This window comes from Bombyx mandarina, chromosome A1, assembly GCF_030267445.1.
Source record: "Bombyx mandarina strain Sakado chromosome A1, ASM3026744v2".
Taxonomy (NCBI): Eukaryota; Metazoa; Arthropoda; class Insecta; order Lepidoptera; family Bombycidae; genus Bombyx; species Bombyx mandarina.
In genome coordinates, this window is record NC_143234.1 from 3,511,577 (window position 1) to 3,534,381 (window position 22,805).

The 22,805-nt window shown below is 35.1% G+C and overlaps 2 protein-coding genes across 4 annotated transcripts in view; one reads left to right on the forward strand and one right to left on the reverse strand.

The window, feature by feature from the left end:
• Positions 1–214: 214 nt before the first annotated feature.
• On the forward strand, positions 215–17,897 carry LOC114239624 (uncharacterized). Its single transcript, XM_089739788.1, has 7 exons — positions 215–626; positions 1,040–6,662; positions 10,044–10,168; positions 11,025–11,182; positions 11,909–12,065; positions 12,902–13,007; positions 13,650–17,897. The coding sequence occupies exons 2-7, from the start codon at positions 1,117–1,119 to the stop codon at positions 13,711–13,713; spliced, it is 6,156 nt and encodes a 2,051-aa protein (XP_089595914.1). The 5' UTR covers positions 215–626; positions 1,040–1,116; the 3' UTR covers positions 13,714–17,897.
• A 2,332-nt stretch (positions 17,898–20,229) lies between these two features.
• Positions 20,230–22,805, reverse strand: part of LOC114239625 (uncharacterized) — a 119,287-nt gene continuing 116,711 nt past the window's right edge. For all 3 annotated transcript variants that reach the window (XM_089739836.1, XM_089739837.1, XM_089739835.1), the window contains one exon: positions 20,230–22,390. In XM_089739836.1, the coding sequence (XP_089595962.1) occupies positions 22,358–22,390 (33 nt within the window). In that variant the 3' untranslated portion in view covers positions 20,230–22,357. The remainder of the gene's footprint in view (positions 22,391–22,805) is intronic.

Here is a 22,805-nt window from a genome sequence, read left to right on the forward strand (position 1 = left end):
AATTTCGAACTAACTATGATTGTGATAAGAAAATACTCCTTCTTATTTTAAAAAAAATCTTTGGGTATTTTTAGGTTCAGATTCATCATTCCTTGACACCAGCCGACAATCTCCGAGGGCTTCATCAGCTGGAGACAGCCTACTTAGCGAAACTGAAGCTCATCAGAGCGGTCAGTAAACAAAAAGACATAACCATCTAAAATAAACTATTATCTAATGAAATAATCGGACAGGAAACAAAAAAAAATTAAACCATAAATTCAATTATTGCAAGCTTTTGCAGTAAAGTAGTGGCAAAAAGTAGAGTCGTAGCGAAACTTTACTCTTTTTAAGTAGAGACGGCCATAACAAGCCTTGTTTGCCACACACATCATTAATGCCGATATGCGCATGTGTATTTTATGAATCAGTTTACACAAAATGATCATCGATAGCTTTGATTTGTGATCATTTTGAAATGACCTATTAAAGTTTTTCTAGTCGATGCACTTAAAAGCTCTCACAAACTGCAAAGTCTCTATAAAAGTCCCGATTCGTAACTCAGAAAGCGTTCGCAAAAGTCGATTGCCAATATTTTGCACAGTAAATTTTACTTTCTTTCTTGCGGAGCCTTTACGTTGCTTTAGGTAAGTGGACCCTCAAGCGAAATCGTAATCTTATCGATTTTCATTCGTGAAGCTTTTTAATTCTCTAAAAATATCGTTTTATCTCTTAAATAGTGCGCAATTTTATTTTTACCTGTTTCATCCACATTCGAGTAACGTTTCGCTTTGATTCTGAACTTTTTTTGATCATTCTGCCATAACACTAGCTTTCATTGTTTTCACCCAATTCTTGACACACAACATGCTGCTGAGCTTTGACGACCATTTAATTTTGGTCTGACTGCAACATATATGCCTGGCAATAGTCATGCTTAAGGTGGTTATAGAAATAAAATGATCGAAGATCAAACACGATTACTTATTGAAACTCAAGTGCACGCATTTTATAAAGTCCATTTAAAGATTCTTATTCGATATCTTGTATTTATTTTCAGAAGTATCAAAGACGCCCTTCAAACCAATCGCCGCTGGGTCTAGACCAAAATCCCCTGTTAAGCACATCGCCGAAAACATGGAGTTTGTCAATGTTGATCAACCTACTATCACTAGTGGGGCCATTGAACTCGTTGATCGTACGATTGAAAAGAGCATGGACGTAATTGACCAAATTAAGAAAGAACAACTTGCCGTGAAATTGGAAGAAATTCAAAAGTCCACATCAACCGATACGTTTTATTCTGAATCAAGAGTCGAAACATCAACGTCCTCTTCATCAGTCCATAAAACAATCGAAGGTGGAGAGCTTAAATTCCAATCCATTGACCCACAAGCTTTGATGTCAGATATGGCAGCAAAATTTAGTGTCACTGACGATACGCCTACAATTTTGACGCATAAAGAAACCGAGACTCGAAAAATATCAGGACAAGAGTTTTTCACTGAAACAAAACAAATATCTTCATCGGATGATGACTCATTGATTATTAAAACTGAAACTACTCATGAATTACACGGTCAAGAACATGAGACCAAAGAAAAAACGATTATTCGAAAAGACGGTGATCAAACTCAGACATCTCAGAAAAAGTTAGAAAAAGCTCATGAAGCCACGGCAAAACGATCTGACATTGAAACTAAGACAGTCTTCAAAAGTACTGATGATACTGATATTATTAAAGTTGAAAGAGAATTTTCTGAACAGGGCTTGTACCATGGTAGACAAACAAAATCTGAGGAGAAAATGACCGCTTTGAAAGATGATACGGTTAAAAAAAAACACGAAGTAAAGATATCTGAGAGAGATTTGTCTCATGAACAATGGGGCAAAGAATACTTCACAGAGCCTGGAGAGCTGGAAGATATAGTAGAGGACGATGATAAGTCGAAAGTAGCATTCGTTGACTCAACTCTGAAAATTATTGAGTCTGATGAAGTAGTCTCAAGCGTCGAGGTATCAGAAAAGGGTAAAATTGTGAGTTCAACATTAGAACACCATAGAGAAGAATCTATAATTGAAAGCAAGGAGCACGATGATCTGAGTTCTGATACTTCTCACGCTCCAAGTTTCAAGAGTGAACCAGCTGACAAACATGATTCTTCTGAAGCTAGTCCAAGAAGTAAATCCAAGTCGTTTAAGAAAGATAATGAAGTTTATGAAGTAGATTTTATCAAAGAAATTAAAGTTTCCACTTCACCAGTTAAGAGTACGTTTAGTCGAACAGGAAGTCAAGATACACATTCTGAGTCTGAAATTGCACCCGATTTGCCACATGATGACAAGACTGGTGACACACCAAAAAAAGAACGACCATCAAAATCACCAATAAAATTACCACAAGAGCAGATTGAAAATCAGGTTTGGGAAGTTACAATACAGAAAGCAGATTCCTTTGAAATTGGTGACGACACACCAAAAACGCCTTTGTTCAAAACAGTTGAATCTATTAGTACTATAAATCTGGAGAGCACTACTACGGATATCAGAACTAACATTGAAACAAACACTGCAGATATAAAACTAACCAAAACTGACATGTCGCCCATCGCTTTTGAGGTATCCGAAGACATTAGCGGTATATCCAAAGACATTATGGTGAAATCAGGCGAGAGTATCGATACCGAATACATGATTAAATCATTAGAATCACACGAAGGGGAAGTATTACAGAAATCTATGGATTCGACTATGAGCGCCGAAACATTACAGCCATCAGAATTTTCCACTGATTCTGCCTACCTAACCGGCACTGATCATAAAAGAGAAGAAATTAAGTTATTCAAAGAAAAGAGTCTAGAAGATATTTGCAGTAGCGGTTACGATACTGATCTCTCCTCTGCCGAGTTTCATGCAAAACTTGAGACAGAAAGAGTTGATTATGATTCTTTAATGTCTGCTCAACCACTAGCCGACTTGTCAGTTTTGGAAAAAACGATCGACGAAGTCAAGCAGTCTCTTGAAGCAGCACAAGTAGAAATCATCAGTGAAAAGAACGATGGAAGTATAAAATATAAACAGTCGCCTTCTGAATTTCAATTCAAATTATTAATTAGTCCGGACAGACCCGAAGTTATAACAGAAGAACCACATCACACAGAAGGTCACGCCGATAAAACACCAGTTATTGAAAAAACTGAAACTTTGTTAGATAGTCAGATATCAGACAGTGTTACCCAGAAAATAAGTTCCCAAGAGGAAACCACATCCGATGAAGATAAAGACACAGTCTACATTAAGGAACCAAGCCCCCCATTAGACGCTGGTGATATTTCTATTAGATCAACGGATAGTGGTCCACACTCGATTTTAGAGACTGAAAGTGAGATTGTTACGTCAGATCGTGACGGCTCTTCAAAAGGAAGTCCTGAAGTCAAACTAAGAGTCCAAAAGCATATCAAGTCTAAACTTGGTATTGTAGAAAGACGATCTGCATCGGATATTGAAGGTTGGTCTAGCTCAGGAGAAAGTCATTACCATAGCTTTGAGCATTCTGAAGGAAGACCACTGTCTTCAGATGTTGACGTTATGATGACTGCTCAAAGTGGAACCGAATTCGATACAGCGATGACAAGTCAAGATGTTTCATCACAATCCTTACGAACTTCGAGAGACTACTATACAGCAGGAAGCTCTTTAGCTTCTAGGGATAGTATGAAAAGTCTAGATTCAGATGGTTCTAGCCATGTAGCCAGTATTGACATATCAGATGCTTCAGAAACATTAGTACCTTCAGCCAATGAGCTAAAAGAAGAACTTATGGAAAGTAGTACTTACGTAGAACAATTTCTGCATGAAACCGAAAAAGATCAAACATCTAAATCCAAAGACATAAGCGACGAAGATGTCTCTGGCGAAGAAGAAGATGCTAAGCCCGGTATCTTTGAACCAATAGGAAAAATGAAAAGATCACATGAGATGCGATTTCAGCCAAAAGAGATGATACCTGAAAGTTTTCCCGTTGGAAGTACGTCAGAAAGCATTGAAGTAGATGAAGATTCATCGAAAGATAAAGAATTTTCGGATACCACAATATCTAGTCAGTTTAAAACAGATGAAATCCTTTCATCGTCCATTTCAAAACTTGATATGCCTTCGTCACAATCTCAATCAGAATTGGATCTAGACGAAGTGAAAGAAGTGATAACGAAAACGATATGTCAAAACGATGAAGCGATACCTTTTAATGTTACCAAAATTGAAAAACCTCAACGAGAATTCGCTGACGTTGACAGCGATATTATTCCAATAGGGTCCTCTGAATATGAAGCAATAGTCAAATATGGTGCTGTAACATCGGATCTAAAAAGTCCTTCACATCAAGAAACGACCATCACAAAAATGAGTATTGAAATGAATGAAAGTACACCAGGAGAGCATAAAGTAGAAGTATCAGAAGTTTGTGAGAGAAAGGAAATCAAAGATGTAAGCGTAATTCCATTTCCTAAAACAGAAATACCCATACCTAGACAGAGAGAATTTGTCGATGTCGAACAAGAAATCATACCAATAGGTTCGATACAATATGAGGAAATACTCAAATCTAAAAGTGATTCGTCGGTACCAAAAACCAAAGTTGAAAAATCTGTCATAAAAACTCCTGAGTCAGAATTAGACAGCAAACAAAGTTCAATGTCCAGTTTGAAAACGCAAGAAACACCACAAACGCCCTTATCTGCTCCTAGTCAGAGTTCTATTTCAACTGATAACGGACGCGAATATATACTAGATGATATGTATGATATTTCAGAAACTCCTGAACTAAAATCCGATGTAGTTACCGAAAGCAGTAAATCTGAATTGATGATTACAACGGAAGAGAAAACTCTATATACATACGAAAAAGATCAAGAGTCGCCCACTAGTGACGAGTTTGAAATAGTAGATAAACCAAGCGAAATGGATGAATTCGTTGTAATTGAAGAAGTCGCTAAAGAGGCCCAAGAAACTGATACAGAAGGTAAAAGTGTGCAAATCGTTGCACAGAAATATGTAAAAAGACATGATACTGAAGTGGAAGAATTACTGTCGAAAACTGCTAAAAAACAAGAAAGTACTAGTAGCGCTTCTGGGTCACTATCAGATGAGGAATTATTGCAATTTGAAATAGAACAAAAAAGGTTACAAGCGCAAGAGCTAGCTGAAATAGAAGCAGGCAAGCGTTGGATACAAATGAGATTCGAAGGCGATCCACGATACGACTATGAAAGGGTACCCTTAGAAGACATTAAAGAAGAAGAAATGACTGACTTTGATGCCAGCAGGATCGGAAGTCTGAGTTCTCAAAAGGAATCAATAGGCAGTTTCGGCAGCTTCAGAAACTCTTACGGCAGTCTTTCTGAATCGGAAATGGCATCTCGTATTAGATTTAGAGTCAGAGGAGAAAACGATGATATTTCGATCAGCTCTTTGCAGGAATTCGAAAATCTAGAAAGAGCGCTGATGGAACAGTATCAACAAAATTCTTCTTCTTCACAAGATTCTTTGAACGGTTCGCTTCCCAAACGATACATATTGAGCAGAAGTCAAGGAGATGATATTTCAATTTCAAGCTTAAAAGAATTCGAAGGATTAGAATCGGCATGCTTAGAAGCTTTGAGAGCTGAAATACTGGCAAAGCAAAAAGAAGCTCTATTATTAGCCGATCCCAAAGAAGTAAGTGGGAGCTTTTTAGAAAGAGAAAAACGGTCATACAGCGGAAGCTCTGAGAGTAGTCCTCCTCAAAAAAGTGGCAGTCCTAGTCAAAAATCTGGGAGTCCATCGCAAAAAGGCGGAAGCCCTTCACAAAAAATCGGGAGCTACGGCAGTCCTTCACAAAAAATGCTGACTGATTCTGCTGCAATCAGAAAACTAATTGATCAACAAATGGCTATAGAGGCAAAACTACAGGAGCAAGTCGTTCCTAAAGTGGTGACAGTCAAGAAATTTGATGACAGGGGTGCATTTTTTGTACCTGAACCAGAAACAGAGTCAACAGAATCAAAATCATCTGATATAAATGAAGAGTGCCAAAAAACATCGACATTTATATGTGCCTCTGCGCCAAGTGACGGCTCGGCGGAATCTATCCCTGGAGACTGCGAAGAAATGATGAAGCTCCTTGACCAAGAAGAAAAATCGAAGACCTCACAGCCCGTTACTCGAACCTTTACCGACAGCGGAGTCATTGAAGTAGTCAGAACCACGACAGTGATCCAACAAAGATTCGTTGACGGAAAGAAGGTCTCCGAAACGGTCACTAGCACAGACGCAGATGTGGGAGCAAGTCCAGTTGATATACCCGCCAGAACTAGACATTACGATGAAGGAATCTTGTCGTATGGATCCGAAATGTCATCATCTATAACCTCCCAGCCGTCGGAGATGGATAGCTTGATGACCGTTATGGAAAAGCATTCCGATGGCGAAATAGTGACGGTTACAAAGCAGACAATCATAATGACGGACAAACCCGAAGATTTGGAATTTTCGCGAGAGGGTAGTTCAATTCGTGATCTGTCGCCCTGTTCGGGGAGGTCAATAGCTCATAGTGTGATCTCTTCCGGTAAACCATTTACAGATCCAGCCAGCGGCTCCTGGAGCGGACAGGACGAAGAGCTCAGTTCGTCTGGAAGCTTCAGTCGGTTAGTTTAAATCTATACATCTATTATAAATAAAATTGGGGTGTCTGTTTGTAATATTGAAATACCCTCTTTTTACCCGCATATGAATACACATATATACATATATTACGGTACATACACCAAAATAAGATTTTTTACAATTTTTGTATGTCTGTTTGTCTGTCTGTTTGTTCCGGCTAATCTCTGGAACGGCTAGACCGATTTTGACGGAACTTTCACTGATAGGTAGCTGTTGATATAAGGAGTAACTTAGGCTACTTTTTTTAGACTAGCTTCGCCCCGCGGCTTCACCCGCGGTGCGACAATAACAGCGGGTAACATAGCGGGACTCAGCTATCAATAATAAAATTTAATGTTTCCGAAGCGAGGGCGGGTCGCTAGTCTTACCTAAATTGATTTCAGCGAATCAAAATGTTAATTTTAAATCGTAATTAGTCCTTTCTCGACATTCAGTCATTTAAAATTACCACTGTAAAATATTCGCTAACCGATTTAGAATAGTAAGTAGTACAATGACTAAATTACACAAAAAAATATACATTTTACTAATATTTATTGAACATATAACATATTCCTGGGAACCACTGTCACTAGTCGATGCAGGGTGGTTGAGAGAGTTCTCTTCCAGAGTTTAAGCTATTTCAAAAAAAAGTTTATCGACAAAGAAGGAGCAGTTTCTGTGAGATTGGGTTTTACTAGTTTTTTTTTTCAGAGTTACCGCTCAGAATCAACAGCTTTTTTGTGTCGAACGCAGTATAGAGATATCTATGACTTCGCATTTTCAAGTTTAATTTTTCACGTTCAAAAATTTTAATATGCTAGCGTATTCTCACTAAACTTCACGTCATTTCGGATATTTCCCGATCCACTAACAGTGCTTTTAGGTATTTCAAGCACCGGTCATCGTTCTCGTCGAACCTGTCGCTTGCGACGAAGGACTCGACTAGTAAATTAACCCTCAGACACAGCCCCACTGAATTTCTCGCCGGATCTTCTCAGTGGGTCGCGTTTCCGATCCGTTGGTAGATTCTGCGAAGCACGGCTCTTGCTAGGGTTCGTGTTCGCAACGTCTTCAGGTTTGAGCCCCGTGAGCTCACCTACTAGTTAAGATTACGCTGAAATAGTCTCTCAAGGCTATCAGCTCAGGTAGAAAAAAAAACTTAATTTGATAGCAGAACTGTTATTCGATTAAAATAAAATAAAAGTAGAAACGCGTAATTTCCCTTTAACATTTTTTTTTATTGCTTATATGGATGGACGAGCTCACAGCCCACCTGATGTTAAGTGGTTACTGGAGCCCATAGACATCTACAACGTAAATGCGCCACCCACCTCGAGATATAAGTTCTAAGGTCTCAGTATACAACGGCTACCCCACCCTTCGAACCGAAACGCATTACTGCTTCACGGCGGAAATAGGCGGGGTGGTGGTACCTACCCGCGCGGACTCCCAAGAGGTCCTACCACCAGTGATTACGCAAATTATAATTTTGCGGGTTTGATTTTTATTACACGATGTTCTTCCTTCACCGTGGAAGTCAATCGTGAACATTTGTACATACGTAATGTAAGAATTTGTAGAAAGTGTAATAATAAGAATTAAGAACCGCAGCTAAGAATACACTACACGTTAGAATATATAATGTTTTGTCCAAAAACTATTCTTTTGTTGAATTCAGTATAAGCACATTCAACTTGTAGATCCGGTAAAAGATGTTTGTTTTCTTATTGTTATTAATACACAATGGAAGCTTAATTTTATGTAAATGCGACTTACATACAGATACAATGGACGTAGCTCTTTAACTTGTTGCAATAAACTGCTACTGTTTAAAAAACCCTTTTTTTTTGCACCACGTACTGGGCCTATAAAGTAACTTGTGGTAGTGCAATCAATAACCTCTCGCCGCTTTTCATGCTTAGATAGAATTGTCCTCTTTGGGCTACTCTTACTGCTTTTCAAAAAGTCGTCGTGGCCTAACGGATAAGACGTGCGGTGCATTCGTGTTGAAGCGATGCACCGGTGTTCGAATCCCGCAGGCGGGTACCAATTTTTCTAATGAAATACGTACTCAACAAATGTTCACGATTGACTTCCACGGTAAAAGAATAACATCGTGTAATAAAAATGAAACCCGTAAAATTATAATTTGCGTAATTACTGGTAGTAGGACCTCTTGTGAGTCCGCGCGGGTGGGTACCACCACCCTGCCTATTTCTGCCGTGAAGCAGTAATGCGTTTCGGTTTGAAGGGTGGGGCAGCCGTTGTAACTATACTTGAGACCTTAGAACTTGTATCTCAAGGTGGGTGGCGCATTTACGTTGTGGATGTCTATGGGCTCCAGTAACCACTTAACACCAGGTGGGCTGTGAGCTCGTCCACCCATCTAAGCAATAAAAAAATAAAAAATAAAGCTTTCATCAATAACTGCCACGGTATAGGTACAGCATCATGTATTTAAAAATAATCTTGCCCAAGGTGAGTAGTGTTCACATCTCGTTATCTATGGATTCCAGCTACCATTTTTTTTACATCGGTCTGTGAGATCTTCTTGCCAGTTTTTCTATATATATTTTTTTGAGGTAAACATCTTTCGAATCAGGAGTACAGACAAGACTCTTTTCAAAGCTCATTCGAAGATTGTGTTTGTGCCATGAAATATCGCGAAGGAGAGTTCACGCTGGAGCCGGGTCTTTAGAAATGTTCTGCGGATAAGTACAGTATTCAAAATACTTCAAATAGACTCTGCTCCTCGGGAAAATGATGCGATAACGTTAGGTCACTATTCTCGTCGAACCTATCGAATACTAGGAAGGGTACGTCGTGAAAGCTAACTCATAGACGCAGCCCACTAAGTTTCTCGCCGGATCTTCTCAGTGGGTCGCGATTCCGATCCGGTGATAGATACAGCGAAGCTTTTGCTAGGGTTAATTCAAATTCAAAGTCAAAATCATTTTTTTCAACTAAGATGTCAGTATAACACACTTGTTGAATGTCAAAATATAAATAACAATGTTAACTCTACCACCGGTTCCAAAAAAAGCAACAGTTCTGAGAAGAACCGACGAAAGAAACTCAGCGGGTTTTTTTTTTTTGTTTTATCTCATATATATTTTTAAATTAGTAAAAATATTTGCAATAAACGAAAAGCAAGTCAAAAAATACAATTAAAATAATAATAAAAATGAAAAATGAAATGAATGTTACCAAAGTCTCAAGGTTGAGCCCTGTGAGCTCGACTATACGTCCGGTGAAGCCTGCATAACCCTTCAAGGTTACTAGCACTAGGTAGAAAAGCGCGATGACGCGATCATCACAAACAATTCCTTAATAAATAGTTTTGTTCGAGAGCATTATCAGACTCGCTATGTCTTGTTTAGGGGGGCACGAGCCGATCTGATGCTTGGGAGTACGGACAGTCTTGAAGCCACCAGTTCGAACGCAACGCGAGCAACTTACAACTACGAGGTGGACACTCCAATGACCGGGAGTCTCACCTCCGGAGGTTAGTTCTATTCACTCTCTTTCTCTCTTGAAAACATTCTCTTCAAAAGCAATGTGCAGGTGTTACATATGAAGCAACATGCAAGTAGATTAGCTTTTGTTTGGTTATCATTTTAATTAACTCATTAATCATAGACGAGTTATATCGTATTCGCCGACTAAAAAAAAATTGAAAAATTGAAATTCAACTAAAAAATGAAAAATAAATAATAGTATAAAAAACTAACAAAATACGCTTTCATAAAAAATCCAACTAAACAATAGAAAATAAATTTTAATAAATTTAAATTAAAAATAGTGTGAGGAAAAATGATTTAATTGTAAAAAGCGTGGTTAATTATTATTTTTTCATTATTTTTTTTAAATATTGATTTGCCATTGATCCTCAATAAGTAAGTATACTAAATTTCAAGTTAATCCGACGTTTTGAAGGGGGTCAAAATCATGTTCAAAGATTCCGTTACATACATACGTCTGAAGCTATTAAAAGCGTATTAAAAACAACTATGGTCTTTAAAACTTTCACGTTGCTTTCTAGCCATACATTCTGTTGATGCAATAGATAACTTTATAACTAACCTACTCGTATGAAGTTTGCTGTCGCTGTATCCAATATAAACCTTTTTAGTAATATCAATAACACTAACGATATTATTAACCATGCCTGCCATAATCTACTTTTCCTAATAGCTGGAAAAATCATGCCTTTTTGCAAAAATATTCCAATGCCAATGTCTACTATAACAGCAGTTACGCATCTACTCATCTTTTTGAATGTTCCAGAAGCATTACTCCCTAGCTTTACTTATAACATTTTGCTACTTATCTGAGCTTCATACTAATCAGAAAGATAACAGCGGTACCGCCTCCAGGGTCGAACACCATGGTGTCTTCCCTGGACACCCTGGAACCCATCACCGCCGTGCAGATGGACAGTATGGAGCACCAGTCTACGAGTGAACAGCAGTCCCACGAATATGATGTCCAAGAACCGGATTCTGATACTGAAAGACTAGTACGTATCTATAATCTGTTGGATTTTTAGTAAATAATAAATAATAGTTTAAAAAAACTAACAAAATACGCTTTTATAGATTTTTTTTTAATAAATTTGAATTAAAAATAGTGTAAGAAACACGCTTTTTTTTACAATAAAATCATTATTTTTCATTTTTTAGTTGAATTTAAAAAAAAAAAAAACATTTAATATTGTTTTGTCGTCGGTCCTTAATAAGTTTACCAAATTTCGAGTTAATTAGACGTTTGGAAGGAAGTCAAAATCATGTTCAAAGATTCCGTTACAAACATACATACGTCTGAAGCTAATAAAAGCGTATTAAAAGGGGATTACTAAAGATTTCCATTCGGTCTTTTGTTATTTGTTAATTTCCAGCGGGGTTTTATTGAAGGAGTGAAAATCTGAATTTTCACTTGTTTATTGATTAGGTTATTAAAAGATCTTAGAGCCTACCCTATTAAATGGTGTCTGAAACTCATGAATATCACACCGTGAATGTCACCACTTACCATGATATAATTATAAGGTTGAAGTTAAAAAAGGCAGGCACACTGGATTTCCTTAGTTTTAGCCTCCCCTTTATTATATCCGACAAGAGTGGAGACTGTTTTTCTTCTTCTAGAAGGATATCACCCGAAATTAACTAAGTTTAACTCTTTAATACCATTAAGAGAAGTTATTCATATAATCCTAATAGTTAACACAAATCTTAAAATCCTTTAGGAGCTTGATAGCAAAACACCTAAAGCCAAGGAGCGAACCATAATGTTTGACAGTACTGACACTCTAAGTGCTGTGAGTGGCGATAGTTCCATCAAAGAAGCGAAAGTCGAGACGCCCGCTGCTACGTTCTATATCGGAGACACACCTATTGTTAGAGGTAATCTAATTTAAGGTATCTTTAAATACTCAGTAGTACTAAGCATTGGGGGGGCTAAACGCTGTGTGTGCAATCACTGTTTGGTATATTCTCTAGTTCGTCACTTAACAGGGTCTTTTGAGAGCTTTAGAATTTGAGGAATTGGAACACACTAATGTGGAACCACATCAGATGCGATGTTTTTTCACAAAAAATCACATAAACATTTCTAAATTCTAATGTAGCTTAAACGAATTCTATATTTAAAACTTTAACGAAAAGGTTACCTAAATGATAAAAAAGCATATTGTAATGTCTATCTTTCAATATTTGAGTGATGATAAATAAGCAATGCGATACGTCTCATTAAATTTTTTTTGGCAACACCGACCTCCACAGACGTTAATTCAAATGAATGCAACCATCTGATTAGAAACATCATTATAGTTTCAAGTACATTAAAATTATCTTTCAGCTCTTCAAACAAAAAGAGATTATTTATAAATACATCGACTAACATATACGAACTCACAATAAATATCTGCTATTCTGCTATTTCATCGCATTTATTAATATCAATACCTTTTGCAATGGGCTAAACAAGTAACATTCTATGAGCAAAAATGTCCTATCTGTTTGAAATAACCTAAAGAAAATCTTCTAGGTTAGGTTTTTTCTAGCCTACAGTATATTTATCCATATGATATTTTTATGCAATATAGTCTAGCATAGCATAGATAGCAGCACACATATTTGGGTATTTTTCATGGAAGTTAATAGGAAAAAATTTGTCGGTCAATACATCTATTTTCTGATGCACCTTAATTTCCCAAATCAACCCTGACTGCTGGTTGTAGGTGGGGGACGTGAAGAGGCCGAGCCTCAGCAACCATTGTCCGAAAGCTGTCCAGCATCATTGCAACCTGTTCCTCAATCATCACCACCTGTACCTACACAAAGAAGGTAAAAACGAATCAGACACATATTCTTTTTAACGTAATATTATTTTGCTTTTACTAAGAAAATTATTAACAAATTTTTTTTAAAATCCAATCTAACACAAAATTTGTCGAATATTTAAATGAGTTTTAAAAACACACTCTCCTACGCGCACTGCTTTTATTTATACATGTTCCAATGTTTGTTCTCATCTAGTAGTTTATCATGTTTTAATTTCTTAAACGAAGCTATTATATGTACCTCTAAAACTAAATAAATATAATATATTGTCATTGCAGCTGCTATTGTTTAAGTCACTCCCAAGATAGCCTCAACAAATAGGTACAAAATTTTTAAATTACATTGCTTTATATCAGATTTAATTTGCTTTCTTTACACCGCTGTATCGTCGCAAATCAAATGGCTTCCTAACAATCTAAACTTATTGTTTTGTTTCTTTCTTTTTAATTTTACCGTGTGATTGGTTGCTATAACGTATCATCAAATGTTAATCACATTATCCATATTTAGCATGCTCCACATAAAAGAAAGGAAGTTTTTGGAAATTTAAATTTGAAGTATGAAAATTTTTAAATTTAAATAACATTGACCATTTGAAATGAGACAGCGCTCAGAGATTTAAATTTTTGTCTACATTACTTTCAGATCCCTAACGATGATAGCCAAGGCACCGCACACAAGTCTAGAGGAAGCTGCAAAGAAATCCTAAGCTCTAAATAGTTTACGTTAAGATTGTATTCGTAAAACAAAAATCGCCGCTGAAGCTGCTTTAGTAAAAATTGCACCTATTGCTAATAACATCTCGGAAAGGTTAAATAAACAAATACGTCCTGTAGTTAAACGATGGTTCAAACAATTCGATTAGTTAGAATATAGCAAACGTTCTATTAATTTCAAATTGCGAGCCTAAGTAATAAAGAAATTGTTAATATCAATACAGTATTCAGACTCGACCATTTTTATTGGTAATTTTTATAATCTTGAAGCGGGTACAAAATTTCCAAATATATAGATTTAAATTACGCTTATCTTTCGTTGTTATTGCGAATTTTCAAGAAAAACGGTACGTTGTATTTTTGAAATATCATATATGAGAATGCTAGTCTGCCTATTTCTGCCGTGAGCCGATTCAGTTTGAAGATAAGGGACACCCGCAATTTTTCTTCCCTACCTATTTTCTGGTAGCCTAAGAGGCTATTCCAACTTCGCCCGGATGGGTAGGTGAGCTCACGGGATCAACCTGAGAGAATTTGATAACACTAGCCCTAGCTAGAGCAGCGCTTCGCAGAATCTACCACCGGATCGGAAACGCGGTCCACTGAGAAGGTACGGCGAAGAACTCAGTGATCGACCACCGCGATACAATGGTACCTTCGACCTCATGTCTCAAATTGGGTGGTTGTTGATATCTAAGAGCACCGGTGCAATAAAATCGAACATAGTGCAATATTAATAAAACTTACGAAAGGATGTTCAATTATATCCAAATACATTAAAATTTGAAATCACTCATCAGTCGATTTTCATTTGGGAACTTCAAAGAAGCGCATTGTACTTGATTGATTTACATTCCAAGGATTATAGTTAGCCACTGAACGAATCGATAGTTCCAAGGATTTGCTATTACATACATTAATTATCACATCTAGGACGAGCAAACCAATTCTCCGATTCATTTCCTAGTTCAAAATATTTTTCAACTATCTTCAATTATTATTATATATTTCCTTCCAAGTTCAATAGGCGCTTTTATTTAACAGTCGTTTTTTTCATTCGAGATTTTTTTCGTGTTCGAAATATTTTTGTAGAATTATCAATTTAATATCATATTTAAAATTCGCTGACGGCAAGGCTCATATAAAATAAGGGAATTAAAAGAATTGATGTTTGGAAATGAGATAAAAAGGTATAGTAAGTTACGTCGAAAAGATAGGATAGCTTCGATTAGCTAAGCATTTCTTGGCTAATTTCTTAAGGGATTTTAGATAGGCATGAGGTCGACGGACTTAATCCAAGACGGTACTTGGCTCCTTGTAGGTTTTGTAGGTTTTGTAACGAACGGAAAATACCCTCGAATATGAATATTTAGAAGCGGGATGAGACTGATGGAATTAATGATAATAGTAGAGTTATTGATGTTCTAGATTTGAAGGCTATTGAAACAATTGCGATTTGATTTTAGGGCCATTGTAATCTTAACTATAATAAAAGTAGAAATATACTATATACTAAAATATAGCAATGAATAAACGGTATTTAGTAAGTTGAAATAATTTATAGTTTGATTTACTTGAACTTACATACATATATAGCATCCATTTTTATCACATCTAATTAGAAAAAGCAGTCCCTTTAATTAATTTCTATTACCACTTCAGTTACTGGTATTTGGCACAGTCCATTGGCGAAATATGTTCCGCACCAATCATTCTTATATACGATAAAATTTCATACCTATGTGGCGGCGGTAATCATCACAGAAAAAAAGATATTTCATATGTGTCTGAATCTCGCTAACGACATTTTCAAGATAAATTTATATTTAAACAAGTTCCGAACAATAATATTATTATTTGGACCGTCGGTCTAGTAAGCAATTTCACACATTCGGTAAAAGATCTTCGCTTTGACATTTACCTTGTAAACATACATATAGCCATAGCAATAGCTAGATGTCATCTAGGAGATATACTAGCTTACGATATAAGTTGAATAAATAATAGGATATTATTATTTATTTATTTATTTAGACACACCAACAGCAATATACACAAAACATGCAAGCTTAAAATTAACATCTATAAAATTAAGTACCGGTATGTAAGCCAGTTACAGGCATGTACAGCAATCTCTTATAACAACACTATGACATGTTACAGCAATTTTACAAACAGCGGAAAAATAGGCTAAATTTAAATATTAACAGTACGACAAAAAAAAAATTAATATACTATTTAAATAGTAATTTAATTTAAATATTTAATATAAAATTATAAATAAATTATTATTGTCCAAATGAAATCGTAATTGTTTTAAATTGGATTGTAGAATTGTAAAATTGTCATGCTTAGCTAAATAATGTGCGTTAGCTGATGAAGCTATGTATTTCATATCAGCTGCGGTCGTTATCACGAGTCCTCGTGGTTAAATGAATATATATTTCGTCAGGAGAAGAACAATGTCTCTAAATCATTATCAACTAAATAAGAAATTGAATCGAAAATTAATTTGATATATGCCATAAAAGTATGACGTAATAAAGAATTCAGAACTCGTGGTAGCGACGATTCCCACGAATAATGTTAGATACGTTTCGCTTAAATGTAAAATTATATTTATAAATAAATAGTTAATTTATTGAATACGTGTGCTTCAAAGATGTTAAAAAAACAAACTTTGAGAAGGAGATTCGTTTTAGCTTCATGTCTCTTGCTTCTGTCCCTAATTAAACAAATGGTATCTTAACGAAGGGCTTATAAGGTTTCAAGGACCCTTTTTTGAAGTTGTTGATACTATATTTTGTTTATTTTGTTGGGTCCATGTTTTCCTGTAATTTCTCCTAAAAAAATTTACGTTTTATTTCAGTTTTACTTGGAAACTATTCCCTGTATAAATTTGTTGAACCGTTATCCGTAGCGAAAATTCAAATGGGTCTTATTACTGATAAGTTACAAAGGTATTTATTATATTGAGGTTTGAATCGCTATTCGATTGCTTTTTGCGCCAAGGATCCGATCCATGATAGTATCAAGGATATGCTGATATGATACCAAAAGATTTTTCGCATATTGATTCATCGAGGGCTGAAAAGCGATTTGGTTTAAGATTTTGGTTACAACTTTGAAAATTTACAGGCGAGCCATTCAAACTTTAAAATTTGGAAAAAATATCATAACAAAAAAAATGTATAGCTATTTGAATAGAGTAAACCTGATTGAAGTTCAATTAAAAACATCGAACTGTTGCTGCTAATACCAAATAAAACGTACCTTTAAATACAAAATATAGCCGACTTAACCTAATAGGGGTATATGGCTCTAATAAATAATAATAAAAAAAAATACAAAAGATAAATGTCGCTTAAAACAAATAGCTTTTCACTCCTCGATATATAGTTATGTACTCGTATTGAATTTTGAAGCGTTTTCGAAACCAAAAAAGGGAGGGGTTATTAAATATATTAGGGAATACTAGTATCAAAATTTCAATGCCAAGCAAAGCAAATACCAGCGTCTTTTTAGTAAAATTCTTATTTCCCTGTAGCAATTAAACTGCTTCGACTATTACTAAAATCTCTATAGAGGAGTTGATTTATGTGGATCGAGTCGTGTAACAAATTTCCGTATATACAGAGTGTGGATGACGACATGGCTTTAAATCGATTCAGGCATACTCAAGTCCAAAGTCGCAAAATCGTTCCGATAATCTCAGCCATTCAGAAAAAGGAATATATTATTGATCCCATTAGTATAAGTATGCTGAATTTGTTCATTGGGAACTATTTGTTGGAAAATACTTATCAACGTAATTACATATGAATAAGAAACGGGTAACTGATTTTTCATAAGGGTTCTATTTTCGAATTAATTTACATTGTTTAAAGAACCCATTCAATTGTTTTACGTAAAATTAATGATTTAATTTTAGGACGTATTCTAATTTAAGGCTGTACCGCCATCTCCGACCTGTATCGAAATTCGTGTGTTCTGTATTAAGATATTTCAGTCATTCGCGCTGTTCGAAGCTTTGAAAGCTATGAAAGCTACGTTCTCAGAAGCACTGTGTTGAATTTAGTTGCGATTATTTACCGTTATATTTGTAATATATGCTGATATTCTATCGAATAAAATTTTAATATTATTATTGGTATATTAAATAAAACGCTATCTCATTTGTTTTGTATTCATTTACACCACCTTCCGTGCTATTTGAGGTCGTCACCGCAAAAGTGGCTTAACCCACAATTTTTCATATTCGTGCTTATGTATTGCAATTTATTTATAATATTATTCCCTTCCAATATTCAAGAACAAAATTATAAAAAGTTGTTGTTGAACCTCAGCCTCAGCCTTGGTCTGAGTACTCGGGTATTGCTGTCCTTGTTGTCTTTCTTTTGTTTTTAATTTTTTATTATTATTAATAGTATTGTTAAATCTCTATTGATATATTAATGTAATGCATGCTGTGATTGCCTCTAATTACAGTTGCAGTTATCAATTGCTCTATACATGTCAATGTTATTTTATGTCTTACTGTAAGCCCTGTCGGTAATCCTTAAATAAATAAATAAATTTATTTAAAACATGATAGATAACATAGATAACAGATGCGTTTGTAAACATTATTTTTGAGGTATTGTTTTTGCCTACGAAGCAGTGTAAGAGCAAATTCAAACCTCATTATCTCCATACTAACTTTGGTATGCTTAGGCCAGTTTTGCGCTGACGGCCTCGTTTTTATTTTACAAAGGACTTTCAGTTTTATTTTATATACGACTAGTTGACCCGGCAGACTTCGTAGTGCCTCAATCGATAAATAAAAGACCTAAACTTTAGTATAAAATAAACATAAAACAAACAAAAGGAATCCGTCCGACGGGGGACACATCAAAGGAAAAACAAAATTATTATTTTTATTTAACTCCGAGCATTTTCATATTTATCTACCTTTAAACCTTCCCTGGACTTCCACAAATCATTCAAGACCAAAATTAGCCAAATCGGTCCAGCCGTTTTCGAGATTTAGCGAGACTAACGAACTGCAATCCATTTTTATATACAGTCAAACCTGAATAAGCGAGAGTTCAAGGGAGCACAATCTCATTCTCGCTTATAGAGGTTTCTCACTAACCCGAGTTTCACGTTTCTCTAGGTTCAATATTGACGAGAAAACAATACATAAACAATGATAGGAAGTTCCACGAAAGTTAAGAATGAGTCATAAAATAGCAGATGCTAAATTTGTAAATTGTTTTGTCATTTGTTCCTCCTAAATAATATAAATAAATAAAGTTCGACTGTCGCTTATAGAGGTATAGATAAGTAGCAGTCTCACTTATGGAGGTCCATGAGGGAAAAACGACTCTCTCTTACAAAGGTTTCTGTTTCTCGCTAATAGAGGTTTTGGGAGCTTAAAATGACGGGTCCTGGCTATTACTCTCACTTATAGAGTTTTCTCATTTATACAGTTCTCACTTACCCAGGTTTGACTGTATATCTGTCGTCGTCGTGACCTAAAGGATAAGACGTCCGGTGCGTTCGTATCTAGCGATGCATCGGTGTTCGAATCCCGTAGGCGGGTACCAATTTTTCTAATGAAATACGTACTTAACAAAATGTTCACGATTAACTTCCATGGTGAAGGAATAACATCGTGTAATAAAAATCAAAACCCGCAAAATTATAATTTGCGTAATTACTGGTGGTAGGACCTCTTGTGAGTCCGCACGGGTAGGTACCAACACCCTGCCTATTTATGCCGTGAAGCAATAATGCGTTTCGGTTTGAAGGGTGGGGCAGCCGTTGTAACTATACTGAGATCTTAGAACTTATATCTCAAGGTGTGTGGCGCATTTACGCTGTAGACGTCTATGGGCTCCAGTAACTACTTAACACCAGATGGGCTGTGAGCTCATCCATACATGTAAGCAATAAAAAAAAATAAAAAAATACATAGATTTGATGTTGAATAGACACACATTGAAATTTGTCACCGACTTTGAGGCGTCAAGTCGAATACTGAAATATATTGTGAAACGTCTACCTCACACTAAAAAATTGAACTTTCTGATTTCCTGCATATATAAATACGACGATTCAACCTACCCTAGCGTGTGTTTATTGAACGAAAGAAAGAAAGAAATCATTTATTCGCCAAGCATAGTGAAAATGAGTTATTACATAAGTTAAAAGCAGCGTGTATGCTTTGTCATCATTTGACGTGCGAAATTTTGTGCAGTGCAAGATATTATAATATTATATAATTTACCATTCGTTCATCCAAAGTTCAACTAATAATTAAAAATTCTATTTATTTTCAATGTCATCCCTAAGAAAATCATTTATGTGATAATAATTTCCACTAATAAGATTATCTTTTAGTTTTTTCTTAAAATGAAAATCGTCTAAGTCTCTTAATTTCTTTCTCTTCTTCTTTAATTTCTTGAAACTTATAACTGTACCACTTCCGTGCAGACGTTTGGAAAAACAAGGCATAAAATAAAATAAAAACTGTACGTAATCTTTAATAAAAATTTATTCACAAAAAGCAATACTTATTAACTAAAACAAATATACAATGTATATCATTGTGTACATATGTAATGATATACATATGTGAATCATTTTTTTTTGTTATTTTATCTACATACATAAATGTAAATTATTATTTTTTTGTACCGATTTTGTACGTATATTAACATTTTTACTAGATCATCCAAATCACGTTTCCGCAAAATTTTAACTTGCAACTATTTATTATTCTATTAGAACTATAACGAATCAGAAGCAGAGTAGTCTAAGTTACTCCTTATATCATCAGCTACCCATCAGTGAAAGTCTCGTCAAAATCGGTCCAGCCATTCCAGAGATTAGCCGAAACAAACAGGCAGACAAAAAAAATTGGTATATGTAATGTGGTATACATACTTACGCATTTAGTAAAAAAGCGGTAATTTTATTATTACAGACAGACACTCCAATTTTATTTATTTATATAGATGAATTCGGTAATAAAAGCTAACAGATTAAAAAAACACGAATTTATTCCACGTTCATCGGTTAATAAATGTTCCTTGACCATTAATAGAAAATTAGTGTACTGTGTCGAAATGTATCAGTACCGCTGGATTTTTAATATTAACAGGGATTTCTTTATGTTGCCGTAGACTTAGGACCAGCAGATAGAGAAAAAGACAGAGAAAAAACTGCATCATCTTTCGTCTGGTAGACCATTTTTTTGGAATCCCATTAAAAACACTTAAAGTCGCAAGTTAAAATTTTGACGTACAAACAAAAACTAGAGCTTTTAATTTAGAACAATAAAAAAATTAAACTACAAAAATCAAAACAATGAAAATTGTTCAAACAAGAAATCCGGTTAAGTAAATCTTTTCTATATCGACTCCGGACTTATAATAAAGATTTCTTATTCAAATCATTTTCATAAACAAATTACAAAAAAAAAAAAAAATTATGTTTTTCTTAAAGTTACTATGGCATTTCGTGAATCGATTCTTGCCAAAATCTACATTGAGAACGTTGAAATGTGTGATGCGATATTTGAGTCGTCTATTATCAAAGGTGGCAATCTGTGCATTTGGACAAAAAAATGTTATTGATATGTCAATACAGATTGATTTGAATATAATCGTCTCCTTCAAAGAATACGGTTCGAAACCTATCTAAGATGTCGTTCAGAAGAGTTTTGTGACTGCCAATGGAATACAAAGTCAATAATTCGTTTTTCTGATTTACCAATAATTGTCCAAAAGTCATATTGCCGGCTTTGATAATAGTCGACTCATTTAAAGTTTTTTTTTTCGTATTATTTCTGCCCGTATCCGGCGATCGTAATAAAAATATATATAATATTTAAAGTCGATTTCTTGCAAAATTGATTGAAGATTTATAAAATGTAAAACTGGAAACACCAAGAAAAAGGCAATTGCCTATATATATTTTTTTTGTTGCAATATTCTACGTAGTTAGATTTTGTGGCTTGTTATAACCACTTGCACTGCGTAATGCACATAGAAATATTACAACAAAAGACTCAATTTAAATAAAATTTATAAAAGATGAGCGTAACTCACTAACAACATCAATTTTCTTTCAACAAACTAAACTTAGAAAAATATATTTTTTATAACTTAAACGGAAAATAGTTCTGTATTTTTCGTCATTTGATAGGAAGGGCCTGATGACAATTCACATAGGCTGCATATATTTCTGCTCTAGAACAATAATACTTTTAGACATTTGTATTGGTATCGTTCTGACGTAGCTAGAAACTTCAAGAACGTGTCTCAAGATATTTTGAATTAATTTCCCAGCTCAAATATAATACGTACTTCAATTATGAATACCGAGCTTTGAAATCATGACTTTTTCGGATAAGATTTCAGTAAAATATTTTTTTATATTGAGAGAGAGCCAGATGTAGGTACGGCGACATCAAATTCAGTCCACCGCTTATACAGTACGTGTTTTTTTCTAAAATTTAACTTAAAATTAAAAATAAATTAAAAATAATTGAATAAATTAATTGAATAAATAAAGTCTTTACTTTGGTGGTTTAGACCGTACTGAATATAATTTTTAAATAATACTAGCAGGTTTTCTTGATTCCACTCTTTACAAGGAATCGAACTCCGATACGTCGCTTGTCTGAAACCAAAGGCCAATTAGAGTAATGGAACTTCATAATAAAATGAGCAACGCTGTAAAAATATAGATCAGGATTTTGCTGGAAAATTTACAATCATGAAGTTTTTTTTTTATTGCTCTTGTAGGCAGACGAGCATACGGCCCCCATGATGTTGAGTGGTTACCGTCGTCCATGGACATCAGCAATGCCAAGGGCAGAGCCAAGCCGCTACCTACCGTTAAGTACTCAACAAATATTCACAATCCGACGGAAAATAAATATTGAAAGTTCAATCTATATTTACATTCTAAAAACAATGTATTATATAAGTCGATTTATCAAAATCAGCGCAAATATCTTATAAAGCGGAAACCTGTGACACACATCCTTCGTGTGCTAACATCGCGCGCTTTTGTTTTTTTAGGCAAAGAAGGC

Bases quoted from the DNA above. Each gene is read 5' to 3' on its own strand.
- LOC114239624 (XM_089739788.1), top strand. From the start codon at position 1,117: ATGGAGTTTGTCAATGTTGATCAACCTACTATCACTAGTGGGGCCATT. The intron at 11,183-11,908 runs GTACGTATCTAT...AAAATCCTTTAG, and splicing joins ATTCTGATACTGAAAGACTA to GAGCTTGATAGCAAAACACC. The intron at 13,008-13,649 runs GTAAAAACGAAT...CATTACTTTCAG, and splicing joins CCTGTACCTACACAAAGAAG to ATCCCTAACGATGATAGCCA.